Source organism: Anguilla rostrata, chromosome 8, assembly GCF_018555375.3.
Source record: "Anguilla rostrata isolate EN2019 chromosome 8, ASM1855537v3, whole genome shotgun sequence".
Taxonomy (NCBI): Eukaryota; Metazoa; Chordata; class Actinopteri; order Anguilliformes; family Anguillidae; genus Anguilla; species Anguilla rostrata.
The window spans coordinates 55,424,920-55,443,783 of NC_057940.1; the positions used below are offsets into that span (position 1 = coordinate 55,424,920).

Genomic DNA, 18,864 nt, shown 5'->3' on the forward strand with positions numbered 1-18,864 from the left:
TAATGTATAATAGAAACGGAGGGAGCAGCGAACCTTAACGCGGCTGCTCTTGATCTCCACACCGCTGATCTCTCTCTCTCTCTCTCTCTCTCTCTCTGGTTTGGAGCAGCTGTTGTTGATCTGCCAGATTGTACCCAGAAGGTGGGTGGGTCTGTGTTACCAGTATATCGTTGACTCCTAGACCCAGTGCTGCCCTCGAACAACAGCTCCTGTTTTCATTTCACACTGGTTCAGAGCCTTCAGGGTCTTAGTTGTGAATTGTATTTCTCTTTTTTTTACAAGAGGAGACATTTCTGGTGCCATTTTGCAGTAAAGAATGTTCGTTGCCACAGTATTCCGCTCGGCGCCGCCCCTTAATTAATATTCAGTAGGTGCATCAGATTGGAATGCTTCAGCGTCAGCGGAACGGAACAGAACGCGGAGTTCAGCGTGTGGCGTGTCTGTGGAATATCTCTGGCCATTGTCATTTCTAAATGAGCCCCAGGTCTCCTGCTCTTGGCACAGGGATTCTGTGGCCTGCGTCTTGTGGAGTTTGACGTGAGCTTGGCTGTACGAATGGGCATTTTGTAAAAATGTGAGCCACGTTAGCCGCCTCTAATAAATGGCTGTTTCTAAGCACCGCTTTCCCTTCCGTCTCTCTTTCAGAACAACATGGCCAGAGATGGAGTGAGTATATGTTTCAGAATGAGCTATGAGCCTGATGAAGTTATGATCTGTGTAGCATGAAGTATAAATACATAACAAATATCTGAAAGTGCCAATAATAATAATACTACTATTATAATAATAATAATAATAATAATAATAATAATAATAAAGAATATTCATACAATAAATTGCAGTCCACAATAAATATAAATGTATGATAAAGCATATACTGTATATAAATATGTGATTAAGAAAATAAGCAGTTGATAATTGTTGGATCTTCTTGTCCTAACTCTGATCTCATTTGTGTTCTTAAAAGAAATTCGTAAAACTGTGATGTGGGATTTTATCATTTGTGATCTCTGGGTTGAAGTGTCCCTCCTCTTTGAGATGTGTAATATTCAGTGCTGAAAGACAGCACTGCTGTGGTTGAAATGAGTTGGGGGTGCCCGTTAGGTGCCTGTTTGGTGCCCACTGGGTGCCCGTTAGGACCTGGGCAACCAGCTGACCCTCTGTCCCGTTTCAGTGCCCACTGCCCAATACCTGCTCCTGTGAAAAAGGAACAAGAGGTTCTCCGGGGAACCAGGTGAGTCCACTGCTCACCTGTGTAATCTGTGTGTAAAGTAGGAGTACTGCTTACCTGTGTAATCTGTGTGTAAAGTGGGAATACTGCTCACCTGTGTAATCTGTGTGTAAAGCAGGAGTACTGCTCACCTGTGTAATCTGTGTGTAAAGTGGGAGTACTGCTCACCTGTGTAATCTGTGTGTAAAGTGGGAGTACTGCTCACCTGTGTAATCTGTGTGTAAAGCGGGAGTACTGCTCACCTGTGTAATCTGTGTGTAAAGCAGGAGTACTGCTCACCTGTGTAATCTGTGTGTAAAGTAAGAGTACTGCTCACCTGTGTAATCTGTGTGAAGCACGGAATACTGCTCACTGGTATCTATGGGGTAAAGGGAGTACTGCTCACTGAAAATCTGTGTAAAGTGGAAATATGCTCACCTGTGTAATCTGTGTGAGATGCACTCTTCTGTGTAATATCTGTGCAATAGGGAGGTAGTACTCATCGGTGTAAAAGAGAGAGTTCTTTGCTACATCAAGAAAAATATCTTCATTAAAAAAACAAATGAAATAAAATGGACAACAAACCGGTTAGCCTTTTCCGTTTGGAAGGCAGTTGGAGCGACAGGTGTTCACTAAAATGGCGGTATGTTGTGTCTGAACCCCAGCCGCGTGTTATCACAGTGGGGGGAGTGTTCAGCCTCAGGCGAGGTTTAGAGCGGACACAGTCTGACTGAATCAGGTGGCGTTTGACCCCGCCCCTTCAGTGGGACTTCCTGTGAGAAAACTCCGCCCCCCCCCGCAGCTGTAGCCGAGCACCCGGCGGGGGCGTTGCTACGGGCGACCCGGCGGCGGACAAAGCCGCCTATTCGCTGGATTACACCGTTTATTTGAGTTCTGATCTCCTGCAACCCGCGAGGTCAACGGGGGAACCTGGGTCCAAGGTCAAAGGTCATCCGAGGGGATTTCCCACAATCCAAGTGTAACTCATACACACATGCATGCACACTCATAGACTCACGCACACACGCACGCACACGCACACACACACACACACACACACACAGCCGTATTTTCCCAGCTGTGTATTTAAAGGAAGTCACTCTTACTGAATCCAGCAGGGAATGTCTTTTCCCAAAAAGTAAATAAAATCAGGAAGTGAACAATGGGGGGTGAATCTAAAACTTGCCCCCCTGTCCCCCCACCCCCCACCCTGCAGGCTACATGAGTTTACACAGTGATACAGATGAAGTTGAGCAGGACAGGGTGGGGTGGGGACAAGGTCATTTTTTTTGGTGTCTTTTTCGAAAATAAAAACATGAACGCTCATGGTAGTAATTGTAAACATGCTTGGAGGTTTTCTCGGTCTGAACCCGGTGCTTATGAATAACGACCGTGCAATCAGAGACGACCTTCAGCGCGAAACGCGCTCCCTTAACTGGCCTTTAAAGCGTGTGATGCTCTTCTCTCGAGCTGAGCTGTCACTCGTAAATCCGGCTTCTAATCACGATCCGACAGCGAACCCGAACCGAGTTTCTTTTTCTCCTCTTTTTTTTTCTCTTCCTCCTTTCTCTCTGCCCAGGGTAAAAAGGGGGATGAAGGGAAACGAGGGCTGCCCGGATCCAAAGGAGCGATGGTGAGCCCGGCTTCCCGTCCCCTAATCAATAATCGGGATGATTGATTACGCCAAGCCTGGGTCCGATCACTTTATTTCAAAACTCTGCAAGGGCTGTAAAATTCATGGCCGGTCACTGGCTGTTCTAAAAAAGAGAACATCTATCTCCAGTGATGTTCATAAAAAAAAATCCCTCTCAAAAAGAGAGCATCTATCTCCAGTGATGTTCAGAAAAAAATCCTTCTCATGCAGTATATGATTGTGATATTTATTTTTTTTGTTAAGTCACACGTGTTGTCGAAAATTCCTTGGGAATCTTTCATATTTTTCCATCATCTCGAGAATTATAGCAGGGATCTCAAACATGATTTGTGGAGGACCGTAGTTTCTGCTGGTTTTTCTTGTGTTTCACCAGCTTGTTTTGAGTCACACTGGCTAGAGTCCCCACACCTTCCAAGTCGTAATTCGTTTTTGCTGATTGAAAGGAACCAAACACAAACCTGCAGGCACAGCGCCCCCTCCAGGACTGGAGTTAAACCTGCAGACACTGCGACCCTCCAGGACTGGAGTTAAACCTGCAGACACTGCGGCCCTCCAGGACTGGAGTTAAACCTGCAGACACAGCGCCCCCTCCAGGATTGGAGTTAAACCTGCAGACACTGCGGCCCTCCAGGACTGGAGTTTGAGATCGCTGAGTATTTGAAATGCGTATTTGCCCAGCGTGTGTGTGTGTTTTTTTAACACAGACCTTTCATCCTTTGCTCTTCCAGGGGGAACACGGGCTCAACGGTCTCCAAGGAAGCGAAGGGATTCAGGTAAAAGCAGGTCCGGATCCCCAGTGGACCGGATCAGGCCCTTAGCGCCAGAGCTGGGAATCCTGATCCCGGAGGGCTGATCCGTTTCTGGTTTTCTGCTCGTGCCGTCAGCCGTCCAATGATTTACTGATGAGCTTGTGATTGACAGCTGAAGGCTGCTAATTAAGGGCTGTCCTGTGACGCTGCCACGCCTCTCTCTCTGCAGGGCCACCCTGGGGGTCGGGGAGACAAGGTGAGAGCGGTCTCACGCGACCCACCGTTTACCAGAACACCGTGTTCTCAAAGAGAAATACATCTGACAAACTGCAGTACAAATAAATCTCGCTGCATGTATGCGTTGCAGAAAAAAAAACACGGCTTTCTTTTGGTATATTTTTATGTTGCTTTACACGTTGTACATTTTTCAGTTGACTCGCCATTCCAGAAACATTTGCTTCTGAGGAATGTTCTGCTGTGTTCCGGAAGGCGCAGCCGTACGCTTGGATACGAGCACGCGGCCGCACGCGCTCAGACGGAAACAGTAGCATCGTTTAGCGGTAAATGGCGTGTTCTTTGACGCTAATCAGCGGGCGCGCTCCTTGCAGTTTTATCGCTCGCCAAGTCGCGGCCGGGAGATTGGGGGGATTGTCACCCGAGGGCGAATCCTCCAGGCGTATGTTATAATTCTTCTTCTTCTAATTCTTCTTCTTTGATCCAAGGGGCAACGAGGGGAGCGGGGAGCCCCAGGGGAGAAGGGAGCTAAGGTACTCCTCCTCTCCGCTTCCTCCACATGACCTCCTTCCCTCCTGCCTTTTTTTCTGCGATCTGATTGGCCGTTCTGGTGATTTCCCGCAGGGTCCAGATGGGCCTGCCGGACCGCAGGGAGCCAGAGGAGAACAGGTACCCGCAGGACGTCTTTCCGCTCGTCCGTCTTTTTCGAGACACGCGTTTACGTAACGCGTGAGATGGCCCGTTCCCCCTCCCGAAAAAAAAGATCATCTGCTGTACAGCAGGGGAGCCCAGCTCTTTTGTTTCTGGGACGGGCCAGCATTTTTGGCTACGGCACCAAAATGCCTGATTGAACTGATCAGCGACTTGATTGACAGCCATGATGATGTGAATGATGTATTGAGTGCCCTGTTGCCCCTGGTGAGATGGTAACCTCAAGCCGGCTTGTATTTGCAGACGCCCTCCCCATGGGGGGGGGCGTAGGGTAGGAAGTCATTACCCCGTCTAACCCAGTTTCCGGAACGTGCACTCATGGAATGTGAACGAGGGATTATGGGTAAACCCGACCCCGGTCGGGAGAGCTGAATCTGTGAATCAAGCTTTGTGGCGTATTTTTCCAATGCGAGGTCGCGCTTTTGTCTGATAGGATTAGCGTGGGTGGGGTGGTGTGGTGGGGTGGTGGGGAGGGAGGGAGGGAGGGAGGAAGGGGGGCAGGGGGGCTTAGTCACACCCTGCTCCTTGAATTTTGGCCACCCCCCAGAATTGGTGTGGTGACGGCAGCTTCCATGTGGAGTTACGAATCGGGCTTCTGGAGTCAGAGATTCCTGTGGGGGTGGGGGTACTGTGAGAGCACTCAATCAGTTTCTCACCAATAAATTTTATTGGCGACGATGGTCACACGCAGTGGCCTCCAATTAGAAAGCTCCCTGGTACGGAATCCAGGGGGGCACCATACCTGCAGGTTATTGGTGGTTCACCACTTAAGAGATGAAGTCACCGATTGGCTACACCATACACCTTGTTTCCAAGGCCCAGATTGGCTCGCTGATTGGACGGAAACTGCTAAGACCATAGCTGGGTTATTGCAGGGGTCGAACTCTGTACTGTAAAATCACTGACACATGTTTAACATCGAGAGTGCAAAACCCACAAATCATCGATGTCTGAAGAGGACGCGCGGGCTCGGGCTCGGGCCCAGCGTGGCGCGGCGCTACGGTGGATTTGTTCCAGGTCTGGATCCGAGTCCAGAGTTCTGAGAGGCTCACAGTCGCCCGTCTTTTTCCCTAAAATTTCCCCCCTTCCTGCCCCGCAGGGCCCAACCGGACCGGCTGGCGATCAAGGACCCCCTGGGCGAGAAGGAGCCAAAGTAAGGCTGCCCACGCACATGCCTGTTCAACCCTCGTTTTATCTTCATGTTTTTGCATTGCCCCCTCTGTCCACGGGGTCAGTAATGACCCACTCTCCCCGGACCCCGTGTGATAAAGCCTCCTCGTCGAATTTTAAACTCGAAATCCACATTATTTATGTAAAAAACAACCTGTCATGCATGAGTAAATCGGCGAATGACTGTGTTTTCCGACTTACAGTCCAGAGAGACTTTCTTCAGTCTGCACCGTTTGTTTTACAACAAAATTAGTATTTTTTTGCTGTAATAGTTGTGTGGAGATGTATTGATTATGACTTAATTACCGCAGGGTTATAAAAAGACTTGTACGCTGATGGTGTACCGCTTTTATAAAAATATAAAAAGGAGGATGTTGAACCTCTTCTAATAGCAGGGTCACGTCATGGAAGAGTTAAAATTTCATGGATTTAAAATTTAAAAACTCCAGGAGTTTTCACTGCTGTTCAACTCAAGATTGGGTCATTTTTGACCCTGAGGATAACAGGAGGGTTGAAAAAAATTAATGGGGTACACATTTATTCTAGATATTGAGAGACCACCCGCAACGTTCCCTGACTAAACTGCAAACTTTGAGGAAAGAACAGCCAGGCGTGCTACGTGCTCATGTTGTGCTTTCATTGACAGGCTGAGCGTCCAGATGTTCCTCAGTTACACCTTGTTATTATTTGGCACAGTGCGATGAGACGTGATTGGTCGGTCCGAGAAGGGGCAGGACGAGGGGCTAAATGAGACAGACTGTGGATGTGAGAGGACGGGCGGGCCCCGGCTGCTTCTGGGCGCTGGGTCTGGTGACGCTGTTTTGTTTTTGTTTCTGCGCAGGGGGAGAGGGGGCCCACCTGGACGGGATACCTGGGAACCGGGGATCGGGACCCGGAGTGGGGGGGCGGGGTGTTGGGGGCGGGTCTGGGAGGTTTGGCCAACACGTTTCGATTCTCGATCAGGGACCTTGCCATTTTCAGCAGGAAACACAGCACCATTCACCGTTCAGCGAGGCATGATCAGTAAAAGTGAACTGTCACTCACTCGCTGGTTTACATACCCTGACTCAAATACTCTCTCACTCACTCATTCATTAACAGACATACTCAGTCACTCATTAAACTGACTGACATACTCAATCATTCAGTCACTGACTGACATACTCATTAACTGACATACCCATTCGCTGACTGACATACTCAATCAGTCATTAACTGACTGACATACTGATTAATTAACTGACTAACATGCTCAATCACTCATTCACAGACTAACATACTCACTCTGACTGACATACTCACTCATTAACTGACAACTGACGTACTCAAGCACTCGTTCACTGACTGATGTACTCAATCACTCATTAAACTGACTGAAACTTTCTCATTCAGTGACTGACATGCTAAATCACTTATTAATGGACTGACATACTCATTCACTGACTGACATACTCAATCACTCATTCACTGACTGACATACTCACTCTTTAAATGACAACTGACTGACATACCCATTCATTAACTGACTGACATACTCTCTCATTAACTGACAACTGACTGACATACTCATTCATTAACTGACTGCCATACTCTCTGATTAACTGACTGCTATACTCTTTGATTAACTGACTGGCATACTCTCATTAACTGATGCATTAATGAACCCATTACATATTGATTGCTTACTGATTCATTGCTCAAAGTGCAGACAGTCCATGGGGGCTGGGGTTCTGTGTTTCCTGTCCCATAAAGCTCCTGTTCTGATTGGTTGGGTTCCTGTGTTTCAGGGTGACAAGGGGAACCTGGGCCGAACCGGCCCGTCTGGCCCGGTGGGGGTGGGAGAGCTGGGACTGCCCGTAAGTCTGCGCTGCCATACCGCTCTGGGCCAGCAGAGGGGGCTAGCAGTGTCTACAGAAGTGATCATCTGCAGTATTTCTTTACACCCAATCAATCATATGTGTGTGCTTGTGTGTGTGTGTGTGTGTGTGTTTTAAGGGTCTTCCTGGGACTCCAGGGATGCAGGGGATTCAGGGTATACCAGGAGAGGGCCTTCCAGGTCCTAAGGTCAGTCAAACTTTGAATAATAACAAATACTTTTAATTTATTGTATTATATATTGTATTTATTTTACCAGATAAATCATTCAGGGACAGTGAGGTGGTGAATCCCGCTAATGCGCTTAGCTGTAGCGTCATCCAGGAAGGGAGGGGCTAACTCGGCCCATCAGGGTTTCACCGTGCCTCGGTGTACTCTAGCGCCTCCCTCTGGTCTGCACGAGCGGCGCAGATGACCGTCTGAACAGCAGGCAGGCAAAGAGGACCAGGCTGACTGGGCCCAGTACGGGAGGGGATGAGGGACATAAAAGGCGTGATTTAGTGGGTGCTGGGGTCCGCTCGCAGCAGGGGCGTGCGGTCTTATCGGAGCAGAGCCGACGTGGGAGCAGGTTTTATCTGCGCTTTCCTTTTAGCTGAGCGCTACGACTCCTCATTCCGCTAATTCCCCACGTGGTCCCCGGGCGGACCTTGACCGGTGGGATCGGGAGTCTCAGCCCTGGGGCTGGAGCGGAAAGCTGCTCCCACGCCGGGCCTGTTCCCATAAGGCCGGATGGAGCTGATTTAGAGAGTGCAATCCGCCTCCCAGCATCGCTGGCTCTGAGAGGGTTATCGCCATGGCGATCTGAAGGCTACTGATAAACGCAGTAGGAATGTCCGTGTGCTTACGCTCAACTGCCCGACTGCTGGTGCTGTAGTAACGATGTGTGTGTGTGTGTGTGTGTGTGCGTGTGTGTGTGTGTGTATGTGTGTGTGTGTGTGTGTTTAGGGAGATCGAGGGCTGGAGGGCCCCGTGGGACAGAGGGGGTTGCCTGGAGTAGGGGTCAAAGGTGACAAGGTAACTCATGGCCTTACGCGCTCGTACTGGTTTGCAACTTAAACACTCCTATCAACAGCATTGAACCTTTGACCTCTGACCTTTGGCCATCGCCAGGGAAACGCAGGAGGGAAGGGCTTGCCAGGGGCCATTGGGCTTCCCGGATCAGGGATCCAGGGAGAGAAGGCAAGGCCTCTCCTCATCTTCCTCGTTTCCTTTCTTCTATCGCTCTTTTTTTGTCATTCTTATCTCTATTCTCCTCCTTCTCCTCTTCAGGGTGTCCAGGGGCCGGTGGGTCCCCCCGGTTCCAGGGGAGCCCCTGGAGTGGGATTAATAGGCCCCAAGGTGAGTTTGGGGTGAGAGGGGAGGGGAGGGGGGTCATCTCTGTCCTCAAAGCTCACTCACCTGAATCCTTTAGAGGTGTACATGTTTGGCAAACCAGTAGTTGCTGTTCACATCCACCAGGGGGTGCAGTTTAACACAAATAAATTCACAATGGCAAGTGCCAGGCTTACTGACCCCTGTGTGAAAAGGCTGTCAATCGTCATTCATCATCTTCTTTTCGACCAATCGTCCAGGGGGTCAGAAAGTAAAAGTTTTTTGCAAAACGCCCATCGCGTACTAAAAAATGTGCACTGAACAGGTAGTAGGCAGCATGTTCAGTAGAGAGTACATATTTGCAGCACACAGTAGGTTGGAGGCTGGTTTGGACACAGCCTCAGTCTCCCATCAGTAACAGTGACATCAGAGCAGGTGGGCGGGGCTTCCCTCAGGAGGGGCGGGGCATACGCAGAATACCCTGAATTTTAAAATGGGGGGGGGAAACCGGAGCAGAGACGGTCCCCAAAGTAAAACGGCGGTTTGATTTGTTTAAATTTTAATGCCACTCGCATCCTCTAAGCCCCTGGGCCGACCAGGAAATGTAAACCGGGCCTCCCGTCCTGCTGCCGAGCGGCAGGTAGCTCATGGGTAATCCGCTGCAGACGGTCTCGTCTCTCAGCTGTGAGGCATTTGGTCGCGGTTTCAAGGGCCGTAAGTACTGTGATTACCGTAACTTCCTGTGGGAGCTGCTGCAGCCCTGTTGCGTTCGCCCCGCTGCGATGTTTTAAAGACATCTGTGTGCCCCTGCCCCTCTCTCTCTACCGCCCCCCTGTGGACAGCTGCATCTTCAGGCAACCGGCCGGCTGGATTAATAAGCTGATCGCTTGGTGCTCTGTCTGTCTGATGTGGTGAGGCAGTTAAATCTGGGAATGCGGTCGCCTGGACAGACAGGCGAATGGGACTGACTAGAGAGTAGTCTGGGAAATGTAGTTCTACGGGGGTGGGGATCTGAAGCACCCAGCAGCCTCTGGGTAATTAAAGGAAGTAAATAGTGCAGTTCGATTCAATTTTATTTCTTTCGCAATTTTTACTGGGACACATTGTCACAAATATGCTTTTGCAGAGAAGGTGGTTTGGAAAATTTGGAAAGCCTTGTGTTTGTGGCTCCATGGAACTGTCAGTTTATGTCTGTCTGTAAATTTTAGTTTTAGTAACTGTAGTTCACTGTTGTAATAAACCGACACCTTCCTTCTGTTGTTGGCGATGGTTGTTGATTTGAGGCCGCCCACGGGGTGTGGCGTTTCCATGGCAGCAGTTCCTCGCGCGAGAGACTCTTTGATCTCGGCCGGTTTTCCCTCTTCCTCCGCAGGGAAATCACGGAATCCCGGGCGAGCCCGGAATGCCGGGCATGAGGGGGCAGGGAGCGCTGGGAATCAAGGTAAGCGCCGAGATCCCTCCCGCTCCGCTCGGAACGCTCGGCTTCCCGCTTTACCTGGGGACACTTAGCTGAAGGTCTTATCCAGAGCGCTCCCATCTGATTGGTTCCCTCCAGAGCGCTCACAGAGCTAAGAGCAGAGAGAAGAGACAGTGCCATTTAACCTGAGTTACAGCTGACCGTTAGAATCGCTTTGTAAACGCTGAGTATAAGGTGAAGTGCCGCTGTGCGTATGTGAGGTAGCATGACAGCTTAATGCTTTGCAATTAGCAGATGGATTCTGAGGGTACAATGTTGGCTTAAGGTTAATCGACCGAGGGTAAACGCTCAGAGCTTTGCGTTCGTTGAGCCAAGATGGAGGGGGAACAGGTGTGCCTGCGGCCTGCTTTCCACATCTGGCCAGGGAAACGCAAGCAGGATGGCGGCACACGGAGACAAGGCCGGGCTCGTAAAACAGGATTCAGAAAGGCGAACTACAAAAGGGCTCCCTGTCAGCAGAACAAGGGGGTGCGGGTCAGATCCGGGTCGGGCCTGCCCAGAGTTATTGCGGATCAGCAGCTTGTCAGGGCTTGTAGGAGATTTGTAGGTACATGATGAGTCGATACGGTCTGAACAGCCGCGGCGGAACACGTGCGGTGCGTGATGTCACAGACACTGAAGGCGTGTGGACGTGTGATGCCCCCCCGCGCCGAAGGGGTGTTAAAACCGTGGTCACACACGTTGAAATTGTGTTGCTGTGATGTCATGTCATATTGTGATGTCATCGTGTATTCACAACTACCTTATTGTGATGTCATCCATATTGAAATTGTGTTGCTGTTATGTCATGTCTTATTGTGATGTCATCGTGTATTTACAACTGCCTTATTGTGATGTCATCCATATTGAAATTGTGTTGCTGTGATGTCATGTCTTATTGTGATGTCATCGTGTATTTACAACTGCCTTATTGTGATGTCATCAATATTGAAAGTGTGTTGCTGTGGTGTCATGTATTTAACACTGCCGTATTGCGATGTGATCCTTATTGTATTGTCATCCATATTGAAAGTGTTATGGAGTGATGTCGCACGCGCTCTAAGGCTTATGGGTATGATGTGTGATTTGGGGTCGGGTTCCAGGGGGAGCCCGGACTGAACGGGACGGCTGGGTTCCCAGGCATCCCAGGAGAGGACGGGGCCGTGGGCCAAAAGGTCTGTTGCTATGGAGACTGAAGAGCATCCCTGCACACCTTACATATCAGCGTACTGCATATTAGCACACTGACATTGTTTTTAACCAATCGCGTTCATGCATGCTAAAAGGTCTGGCATCATTGACCAATAAAGAGCAGCATTACTATTTAACTTGGTTACAGTGATTCTGTCATTTTTTCATTCTTTCCCTCTCTTTCTCTTTCTCTCGTTTTTTTTGTTTGTTTGTAAAATCAGGGTGAAACAGGGTTGCCAGGTCCACGGGGGCCTGAGGGAGAGCCAGGTAAAGGTGAACCAGGAGAAAAGGTAACCATGTTATAAAATATTAACACCTACAGGTGACCACTTATAATTGTCTGTGTCTCTCATTAATTACATGATATTGCACTGATTATATGAGGTATAGACGAAGGCTGTCTGAGCCGTTAACTGCAGTTTTAATATTTCTGAATTGTCTGTATTGAAGCCTTTTAACTTTTAAAGTAATAGAGTGCATTGCATGTTTATTTTTTGTTTGTTTTGCTGTGGTGATCAAGCCATTAATGCTGAACCTATTTAATGCAAAATTGTTAAGACCCCTGATGATGCTGATTAATTAGTGACTCATTTAACGACTAAATTAAGATGATGACTTAATTAATGACTACATTAAGATGTGGCAGGTGACAGCCTCTTGACTTTCTGTTTCCAGGGCGACCGAGGGGACCGGGGCCATAGAGGTCTCCCAGGATCAGTGGGCCCTGTGGGGCCAGCGGGGGCCAAGGTGAGCCCCAAACTGGCCCCTGAGACACACCCGGGGCCCCAAACCCGATATTCAGGAGTTGGGCAGACACTAGTATCTGAAATATACGTCTGCATGTCACGGCTTCCTGGTCATGTGGTCCAGGTCACATGGTCCTGGTCACATGATCATAATCACAGGGTTCAGATCACATGGTCATGGTCACATGGTCCTTTCCCATCTGTGTGAGTGTCTGTTTCCTCTCTCTCCAGGGAGAGCCGGGAATTTTAGGGCTGACGGGCTTGCCAGGGCCAACGGGGAGGAGCTTAGCGGGGACAAAGGTCAGCCTGTCTCCGCCCCCTCCCTACCGAGGGCACTTCTATGGGAATGGATGTTCTGCTCTTGGCCACGCCTCCTCATAAATATTCATGAGCTAGAATGTAGCCTTTGGAATCTCCTGTTACACGCATAGAGCTTCCTGTAGTTCGGGTGTTAGAGAGACATGGAACCAGAGAGCCAAGCGTAAAGATAGACAGATAGCCTCCTCCCTATTCCCCATCCCAAATGCACCTTCCCTGCTGACCACTCCCACAGACATGGAAGGAGTGATGTCATTCTGATGTGGCGTGTTCTGATTGGCAGGGGGACCCTGGTCCGATTGGGCCATCTGGCCCTGTCGGGGAGGCTGGAATCGGGGTGACCGGACCCAAGGTAAACTCCCCAGGGGGGGGCGGGGGATTCCAGGGGGAAGGTGGGGCACGTGGGTGGAGAACAAGGTGGAACCTTTGAGCTGGTGCTCCTCTGTTTCAGGGGGACAAGGGACTCCCCGGACCTGTGGGACCAGCAGGATTAAAAGGGAAAGGCTCCACCGGACCTCTGGTGTGTGTGTGTGTGTGTGTGTGTGTGTGTGTGTGTGTGTGTGTGTGTGTGTGTGTGTGTGTGTGTGTGTGTGTGTGTGTGTGTGTGTGTGTGTGTGTGTGTGTGTGTGTGTGTGTGTGTGTGTGTGTGTGTGTTATGGTGTTACCCATGGTTACTTATTCCTGATTGGTTCTTCCTGATTGGTTCCCTCTGACTGGTTCTTCCTGATTGGTTCCCTCTGATTATCAGGGACTCCCCGGGTTGCCAGGTCCAGCGGGAGAGACAGGTCTAGAGGGGAAAGGGTTACTCGGTCCCAAGGTGAGAATTTAGGCTGAATCCTCCGGATATTCCTGCACACCATGAATGTAGTAAATACTCAGTATGAATTATTTTATATTATTATTTATTAAATGAGAAATAGCTAACATTAAATGTGTCGTTCTACACCACTTAAACTTACAGACTCTATTATTATAATATGTTATTTCTGAGATGGTGAAAGTGAGATGTAGTGGTTAAGGTTTTTTTGGGGTAACAGTTTGATGTAACAGTTAGTCTTGTAAGGTTTTTTTTTGCAGTAATGGTGTGATACAATGGTTAAAGTGTTTTAATGTTTTTGGAGTAACGGTGTGATATAAAAAAGTGTTTTAGGTGCGACAGTGAGGCATTGTGGGTAAATAAATGCATATCCTTGTGTGTACGTGGGCAGCCCAGGGAGAGGGGGTCAGCTGCACCCGTAAGTAACGCCTCGTAACTGAAGCGGATTTCGTCTGTCCCCTCGTTTAGGGAAATCAAGGGGTCCCCGGGGTCCCAGGGACGTCCGGCCCCCCTGGAGTGGGACTGATCGGCCCCTCGGTGAGGGACCCCGACGCGCCTCTGTTCTAACCCCGTTTTTAACACCCGACTTTCCCCTCGTGGCTCGGCCCACCCCCTGGTAATTTTCGGAGAAAGCAGAGGGGTGTTGGAGCTCCCCCTGCCAGCGTCTGACTATCTGAAGAGAACGCTGGAGCAGGCAGAGCACCCCTCCCAAAAATGAAACCCTTGCAAAATCGTGTCACTGAAAAAGACAAAAATCTGTGCATTTCACCCTGAACACGTCGGTGAAAAGACCCGGAGGCTGTAAGTCTGGTTTGAGTGGCGGGCCTGGATGAGCACACTGACGCATGTTATCTCCTTCCCAGGGTCTGGCGGGGCAGCCCGGGATGACTGGGCCTCAGGGCCTGGCGGGGGACGGGATTCAGGGCCCGAAGGTACGACTCACGGCTGGGCGTCGCTCCCACACTTCAGTTTTTAAACGTGTTTATTTTTTAATGGGATGAAATGCGCGAACCCTGAATCACAGCAGTGCTGCATGATGTTCTTGCGCTTCCCTGTGTGGCCTGTAGGGGGCGCTAGGATTCCAGGGCATGGCTGGCCCCCGGGGGGCCCCAGGAGAAGGTCGTCTTGGATCAAAGGTACCAGCAGAGGAGACTGAAGGCACACCTGTCTGAATTACACCTGTGCTCACCTAATGCAGATCATTTATCATAGCTATATTAGCCCCACCTGTGCTACTTGCATCCTCTATTACCCATCTGCTACAAGTACCACTACTTCCACATCCTCCCTATGGTGCTTCGTTTGATTTACACCAGGTTTTACAGCTGTTAAGTAGGCTACGTATTAGCACAGACTACGACTAATTGGCAGGCACCTGCTCATTGTTGCGTAAACCTGCTTTGTGATGTCATCACGTTCTGACGCTCTGATTGGCCAGCATTGATTTCCCCTGTAGGGAAACCGGGGGCCCAATGGGGAACGTGGCAGAAAAGGAGAAGGAGGAGAAATGGGAAATCCAGGATCAGCTGGAGCCGTGGTACAGTAAATATACTATACTACAGTATACTAAATATGCTACATTACAGTATACTAAATGTACTACACTCCAGTATACTAAATATATTATACTACAGTATACTAAACACACTGTACTCACAGCATAATAAATATACTATTCTACAGTATACTAAATACACTGCACTCACAGCATACTAAATATACTATATTACAGTATAGTAATTATATTTGTACTAACAGTATACTAAATATACTATACTCACAGCATACTAAATTTACTAACAGTACACTAAATGCGCTATATTCACAGCATGAATATGCTAAACTTCCAGTATACTAAATGTGCTGTATTCACATTATTTAATGTAAATATGGAATATGAATAACATGATTGGATGGTTCGGTGGTTTATTTGAAGATTATGATTTGTAATATGGACGTGTATATGAGAGAGATCGCGTCTGAAATAGCCCCTCTCCATGTTACAGGGACAAGCTGGGCAGAAGGGGGACCCTGGCCTGACGGTTAGTGTATAATTTTTCAAAATGTGTGTGTGTGTGTGTGTGTGTGTGTGTGCGTGTGTGCATGTGTGTGTATGCGTGTGTGTATGTAATTTCAACACTGCTCGAATTTACTTGCTCTACAGAAAGAGGAAGTCATCGAAATCATCAGAGAAGTTTGCGGTAAGATTAAATATCAGACTTATTAAATAAATATCACACTCACTGTTTTGTCCAATGTTACTGGACCCTCAGTTCAGTGTTGTTTCGAGTTGAGTGAGGACCTCTTCTCTTCCTGTTTGGGAAGGGTGTGGCATCAGGTGCCGGGAGAGGCCCTTGGAGCTGGTCTTTGTGATTGACAGCTCGGAGAGCGTGGGGCCCGAGAACTTCGACCTGGTCAAGGACTTTGTGAACGCCCTGGTGGACCGCGTGCCCGTGAGCCGCGAGGCCACGCGCGTGGGCGTGGTCCTGTACAGCCACGTCGCCACGGTGACGGTGGGGCTGCAGCAGCCCTTCGACGCGGACGCGGTGAAGGCGGCGGTGCGCGGGATGCCCTACGTGGGCGAGGGCACCTTCACGGGCAGCGCCCTCCAGAGGGCGGCGCGGGTGCTGCAGGCCGGGCGGCCCGGCGTGCGGAAGGTGGCGGTGGTGATCACCGACGGGCAGACAGACCGGCGCGACGCGGTGGACCTGGAGGGCGCGGCGCGCGACGCCCACGCCGGCGGCGTGGAGGTGTTCGTGGTGGGCGTGGTCAGCCGCCGCGACCCGCACTACGCCGACTTCGTGGCCGAGATGAACGCCGTGGCGACCGACCCCGACCACGAGCACGTCTACATGATCGACGACTTCAGGACCCTGCCCAGTGCGTGAGAGTAACCACGGACACCGGAACCTTCCGCCGGCCCTTCCTCTCACATCCGCAGTCTCTCTCAGAGGATAGACTGTGTAACCGTCATCATCCTCTTCATCACTCATTCGCCTGGCCGCTTTTGCTCAAAGCACACTCACTCACTCACTCTACCACTCATTCACCCAATCACTCACTCACTCACATGCACAACCACATTCACTTACTCACTGGTGATGATGATGATGGTGGTGATGATGAGGATGACTGTGATAATGATGATGGTGATGATACTAATGGTGGTGGAGATGATGAGAGTGGAGATAATGATGGTGATGATGCTGGTGGTGATGGTGATGTTGAGGATGATGGTGATGTTGAGGATGGTGGTGGTCATGGTGATGATGATGGTGATGTTGAGGATGGTGGTTATGATGATGATGATGGTGGTGGAGATGATGATTATGATGATGGTGATGTTGAGGATGGTGGTGATGATGATGATAATGATGGTGATGATGATGTTGAGGATGGTGGATATGATGATGATGATGGTGGTGGATATGATGATTATGATGATGATGATGATGATGATGATGAAGGCTGAATTTTATCTGCCAGCGTTGGAAGGGAAGCTCTTGAGTCAGATTTGCGAGTACGTCCATGACACCATCCTGAACGCCATCGCCAGCTCCTTCCGGTCCTCCGGCCTCGGGCGCGGCCTGCCCCTCCTCCCGGGCCGGGGGGACACGCCCACCTTCACCAGAACGGCGACGTCCGGCGAGGACTCCCCGAACACCCTGACGGAAAGGTCCTCGCCGTCTCGGGACGTCCTGGGGCCGCCGGTCCCCTCCGCCGTGTCCGTCCTGGACCCCCAGACCGCCACCAACTGGCAATACGTTCCAGACGCCACCCAAGCGCCCCCAACCCGCGTCAAACCCGGTAACCGACCTCGCCCTTTCACCTTTCACCTTTCACCTTTGACCTATCTGCCTGCTGGCTCAGAAACATCCCTTTCTCCGAGGGTATAAGATCCCGTGTCCTTGTTTATACAGGGGAATCTGCTGTCAGGAAGCCTGTCTGTGTAAAATTAATGAAATTAGTAAATTTACTAAATTAACGCAATGAAATGCTCATCTATGGCCAGGTATTCTGCTGTCCTGAGCACCTTGGAGAATTCATGTCACCACTAGGTGGCGACAGTACAGACAGATAACACGGCTGGCTGGGAAGAGAGATCCAGCCACCCTGAGGTTGTAGACTCCAGAATTCTGGGGGATTTTATCTTTTTTCTTGCAAACGTATTTTTCTCTCTCTGTCTCTCTGTCTCTCTGTCTCTCTCTCTCTCTCCCCCTCCTCCCCCTCTCTCTCCCTCCTCTCTCTCTCCCTCCTCTCTCTCTCCCCCTCCTCCCCCTCCCTCTCTCTCTCTCTAAGGCGAGGGCTGTGAGCAGGATTTGGACCCAGGCCCGTGTCGGAACTATGCGGTGAAGTGGTACTATGACTCTCTGGCTAACTCCTGTGCCCAGTTCTGGTTCGGCGGCTGCAAGGGGAACAGGAACCGCTTCGAGACCGAGTCCAACTGCATAGAAGCCTGCGTTCGGAAATGACCCGCACACACACACACACACGCGCGCGTGCGCATACACACGCACATACACACACACACTCCGCCATCACACACACACCGCATACACACACGACGCGCCACATACACACAGCAGACACACACAGCGTGCATGCACGCACGCACACACACACGCACACACACACACACTCACACACACACGCACAGACACACACACACACGCACACGCACACACACACACGCAAGGAGCCGAATGTGACCCACAGGCCCTCTGGACTCTGTTTGTCTGTCATTCATGTTTACAATACACTGTACTGACCACTGTTATGTAAGCTGTACAAATGAATGCAAAGGAGTGTTGTATGTAAGGCTTGATTATTCCAAAAGGTGTCGACGCATTAAGACTGGAAACCCTTTGTTTAACGTTAAGCTGGACTGATATGTGATAATTCACTGTCAATATCACCTCAAAGTTACACTAAAAGCAGACCGTCTGTAACGGGAAGCAAATTGTATAAATATAGCCTTTATAATTTTATAAAAATGTTCAAAATGCCATTTTCAATAAAAGACACAAATACAGTGTGTTTGTGTGCTTGTGTATCAGTGTGTGTGACTGTCTGTCTGTCTGTCTGTCTGTGAGTGTGTGCGTGTGCGATGATGCACTGCAATGCTGAACTTATAACCAAACTTCACTTCACTACAGTCAGTCCATACGCTAATATTCCCAAATTTGTCATTCCAATAAAAACGCAGTTTTTCAAAAGGAAAACCCAGCTGGGTTGACCGTCCCACTTCTCAAGCTAACATAACATGTCAAAGTCACAGAAAACAAAATACAGGCATACGAACATACATGGCATGTCCCAGAAACTGGACTGATGAATGCAATGGGAACACGGGTTAAATCTGTACCTGTGTCCATACCTCCACCGTGTTTCTTTGAACACCAAAAGTCTTCATAAATGTTTC

The 18,864-nt window shown here is 49.7% G+C and overlaps 1 protein-coding gene across 1 annotated transcript in view; it reads left to right on the plus strand.

Annotated features, from left to right (window-relative positions):
• Nucleotides 1–17,969, plus strand: part of col28a1a (collagen, type XXVIII, alpha 1a) — a 25,140-nt gene extending 7,171 nt beyond the window's left edge. The window contains exons 4-35 of the mRNA XM_064345642.1: nt 10–141; nt 646–666; nt 1,175–1,234; nt 2,790–2,843; nt 3,593–3,637; nt 3,843–3,869; nt 4,336–4,380; nt 4,472–4,516; nt 5,658–5,711; nt 6,570–6,660; nt 7,370–7,584; nt 7,724–7,792; nt 8,549–8,617; nt 8,714–8,782; nt 8,873–8,941; nt 10,287–10,355; nt 11,474–11,545; nt 11,783–11,851; nt 12,237–12,308; nt 12,539–12,607; nt 12,909–12,977; nt 13,077–13,145; nt 13,374–13,442; nt 13,911–13,979; nt 14,306–14,374; nt 14,510–14,578; nt 14,899–14,979; nt 15,449–15,484; nt 15,607–15,643; nt 15,768–16,322; nt 16,929–17,249; nt 17,742–17,969. Coding sequence (XP_064201712.1) covers nt 10–141; nt 646–666; nt 1,175–1,234; nt 2,790–2,843; nt 3,593–3,637; nt 3,843–3,869; nt 4,336–4,380; nt 4,472–4,516; nt 5,658–5,711; nt 6,570–6,660; nt 7,370–7,584; nt 7,724–7,792; nt 8,549–8,617; nt 8,714–8,782; nt 8,873–8,941; nt 10,287–10,355; nt 11,474–11,545; nt 11,783–11,851; nt 12,237–12,308; nt 12,539–12,607; nt 12,909–12,977; nt 13,077–13,145; nt 13,374–13,442; nt 13,911–13,979; nt 14,306–14,374; nt 14,510–14,578; nt 14,899–14,979; nt 15,449–15,484; nt 15,607–15,643; nt 15,768–16,322; nt 16,929–17,249; nt 17,742–17,914 — 3,033 coding nt within the window. The 3' untranslated portion in view covers nt 17,915–17,969. The remainder of the gene's footprint in view (nt 1–9; nt 142–645; nt 667–1,174; nt 1,235–2,789; nt 2,844–3,592; nt 3,638–3,842; nt 3,870–4,335; nt 4,381–4,471; nt 4,517–5,657; nt 5,712–6,569; nt 6,661–7,369; nt 7,585–7,723; nt 7,793–8,548; nt 8,618–8,713; nt 8,783–8,872; nt 8,942–10,286; nt 10,356–11,473; nt 11,546–11,782; nt 11,852–12,236; nt 12,309–12,538; nt 12,608–12,908; nt 12,978–13,076; nt 13,146–13,373; nt 13,443–13,910; nt 13,980–14,305; nt 14,375–14,509; nt 14,579–14,898; nt 14,980–15,448; nt 15,485–15,606; nt 15,644–15,767; nt 16,323–16,928; nt 17,250–17,741) is intronic.
• The last annotated feature ends 895 nt before the right edge of the window (nt 17,970–18,864 follow it).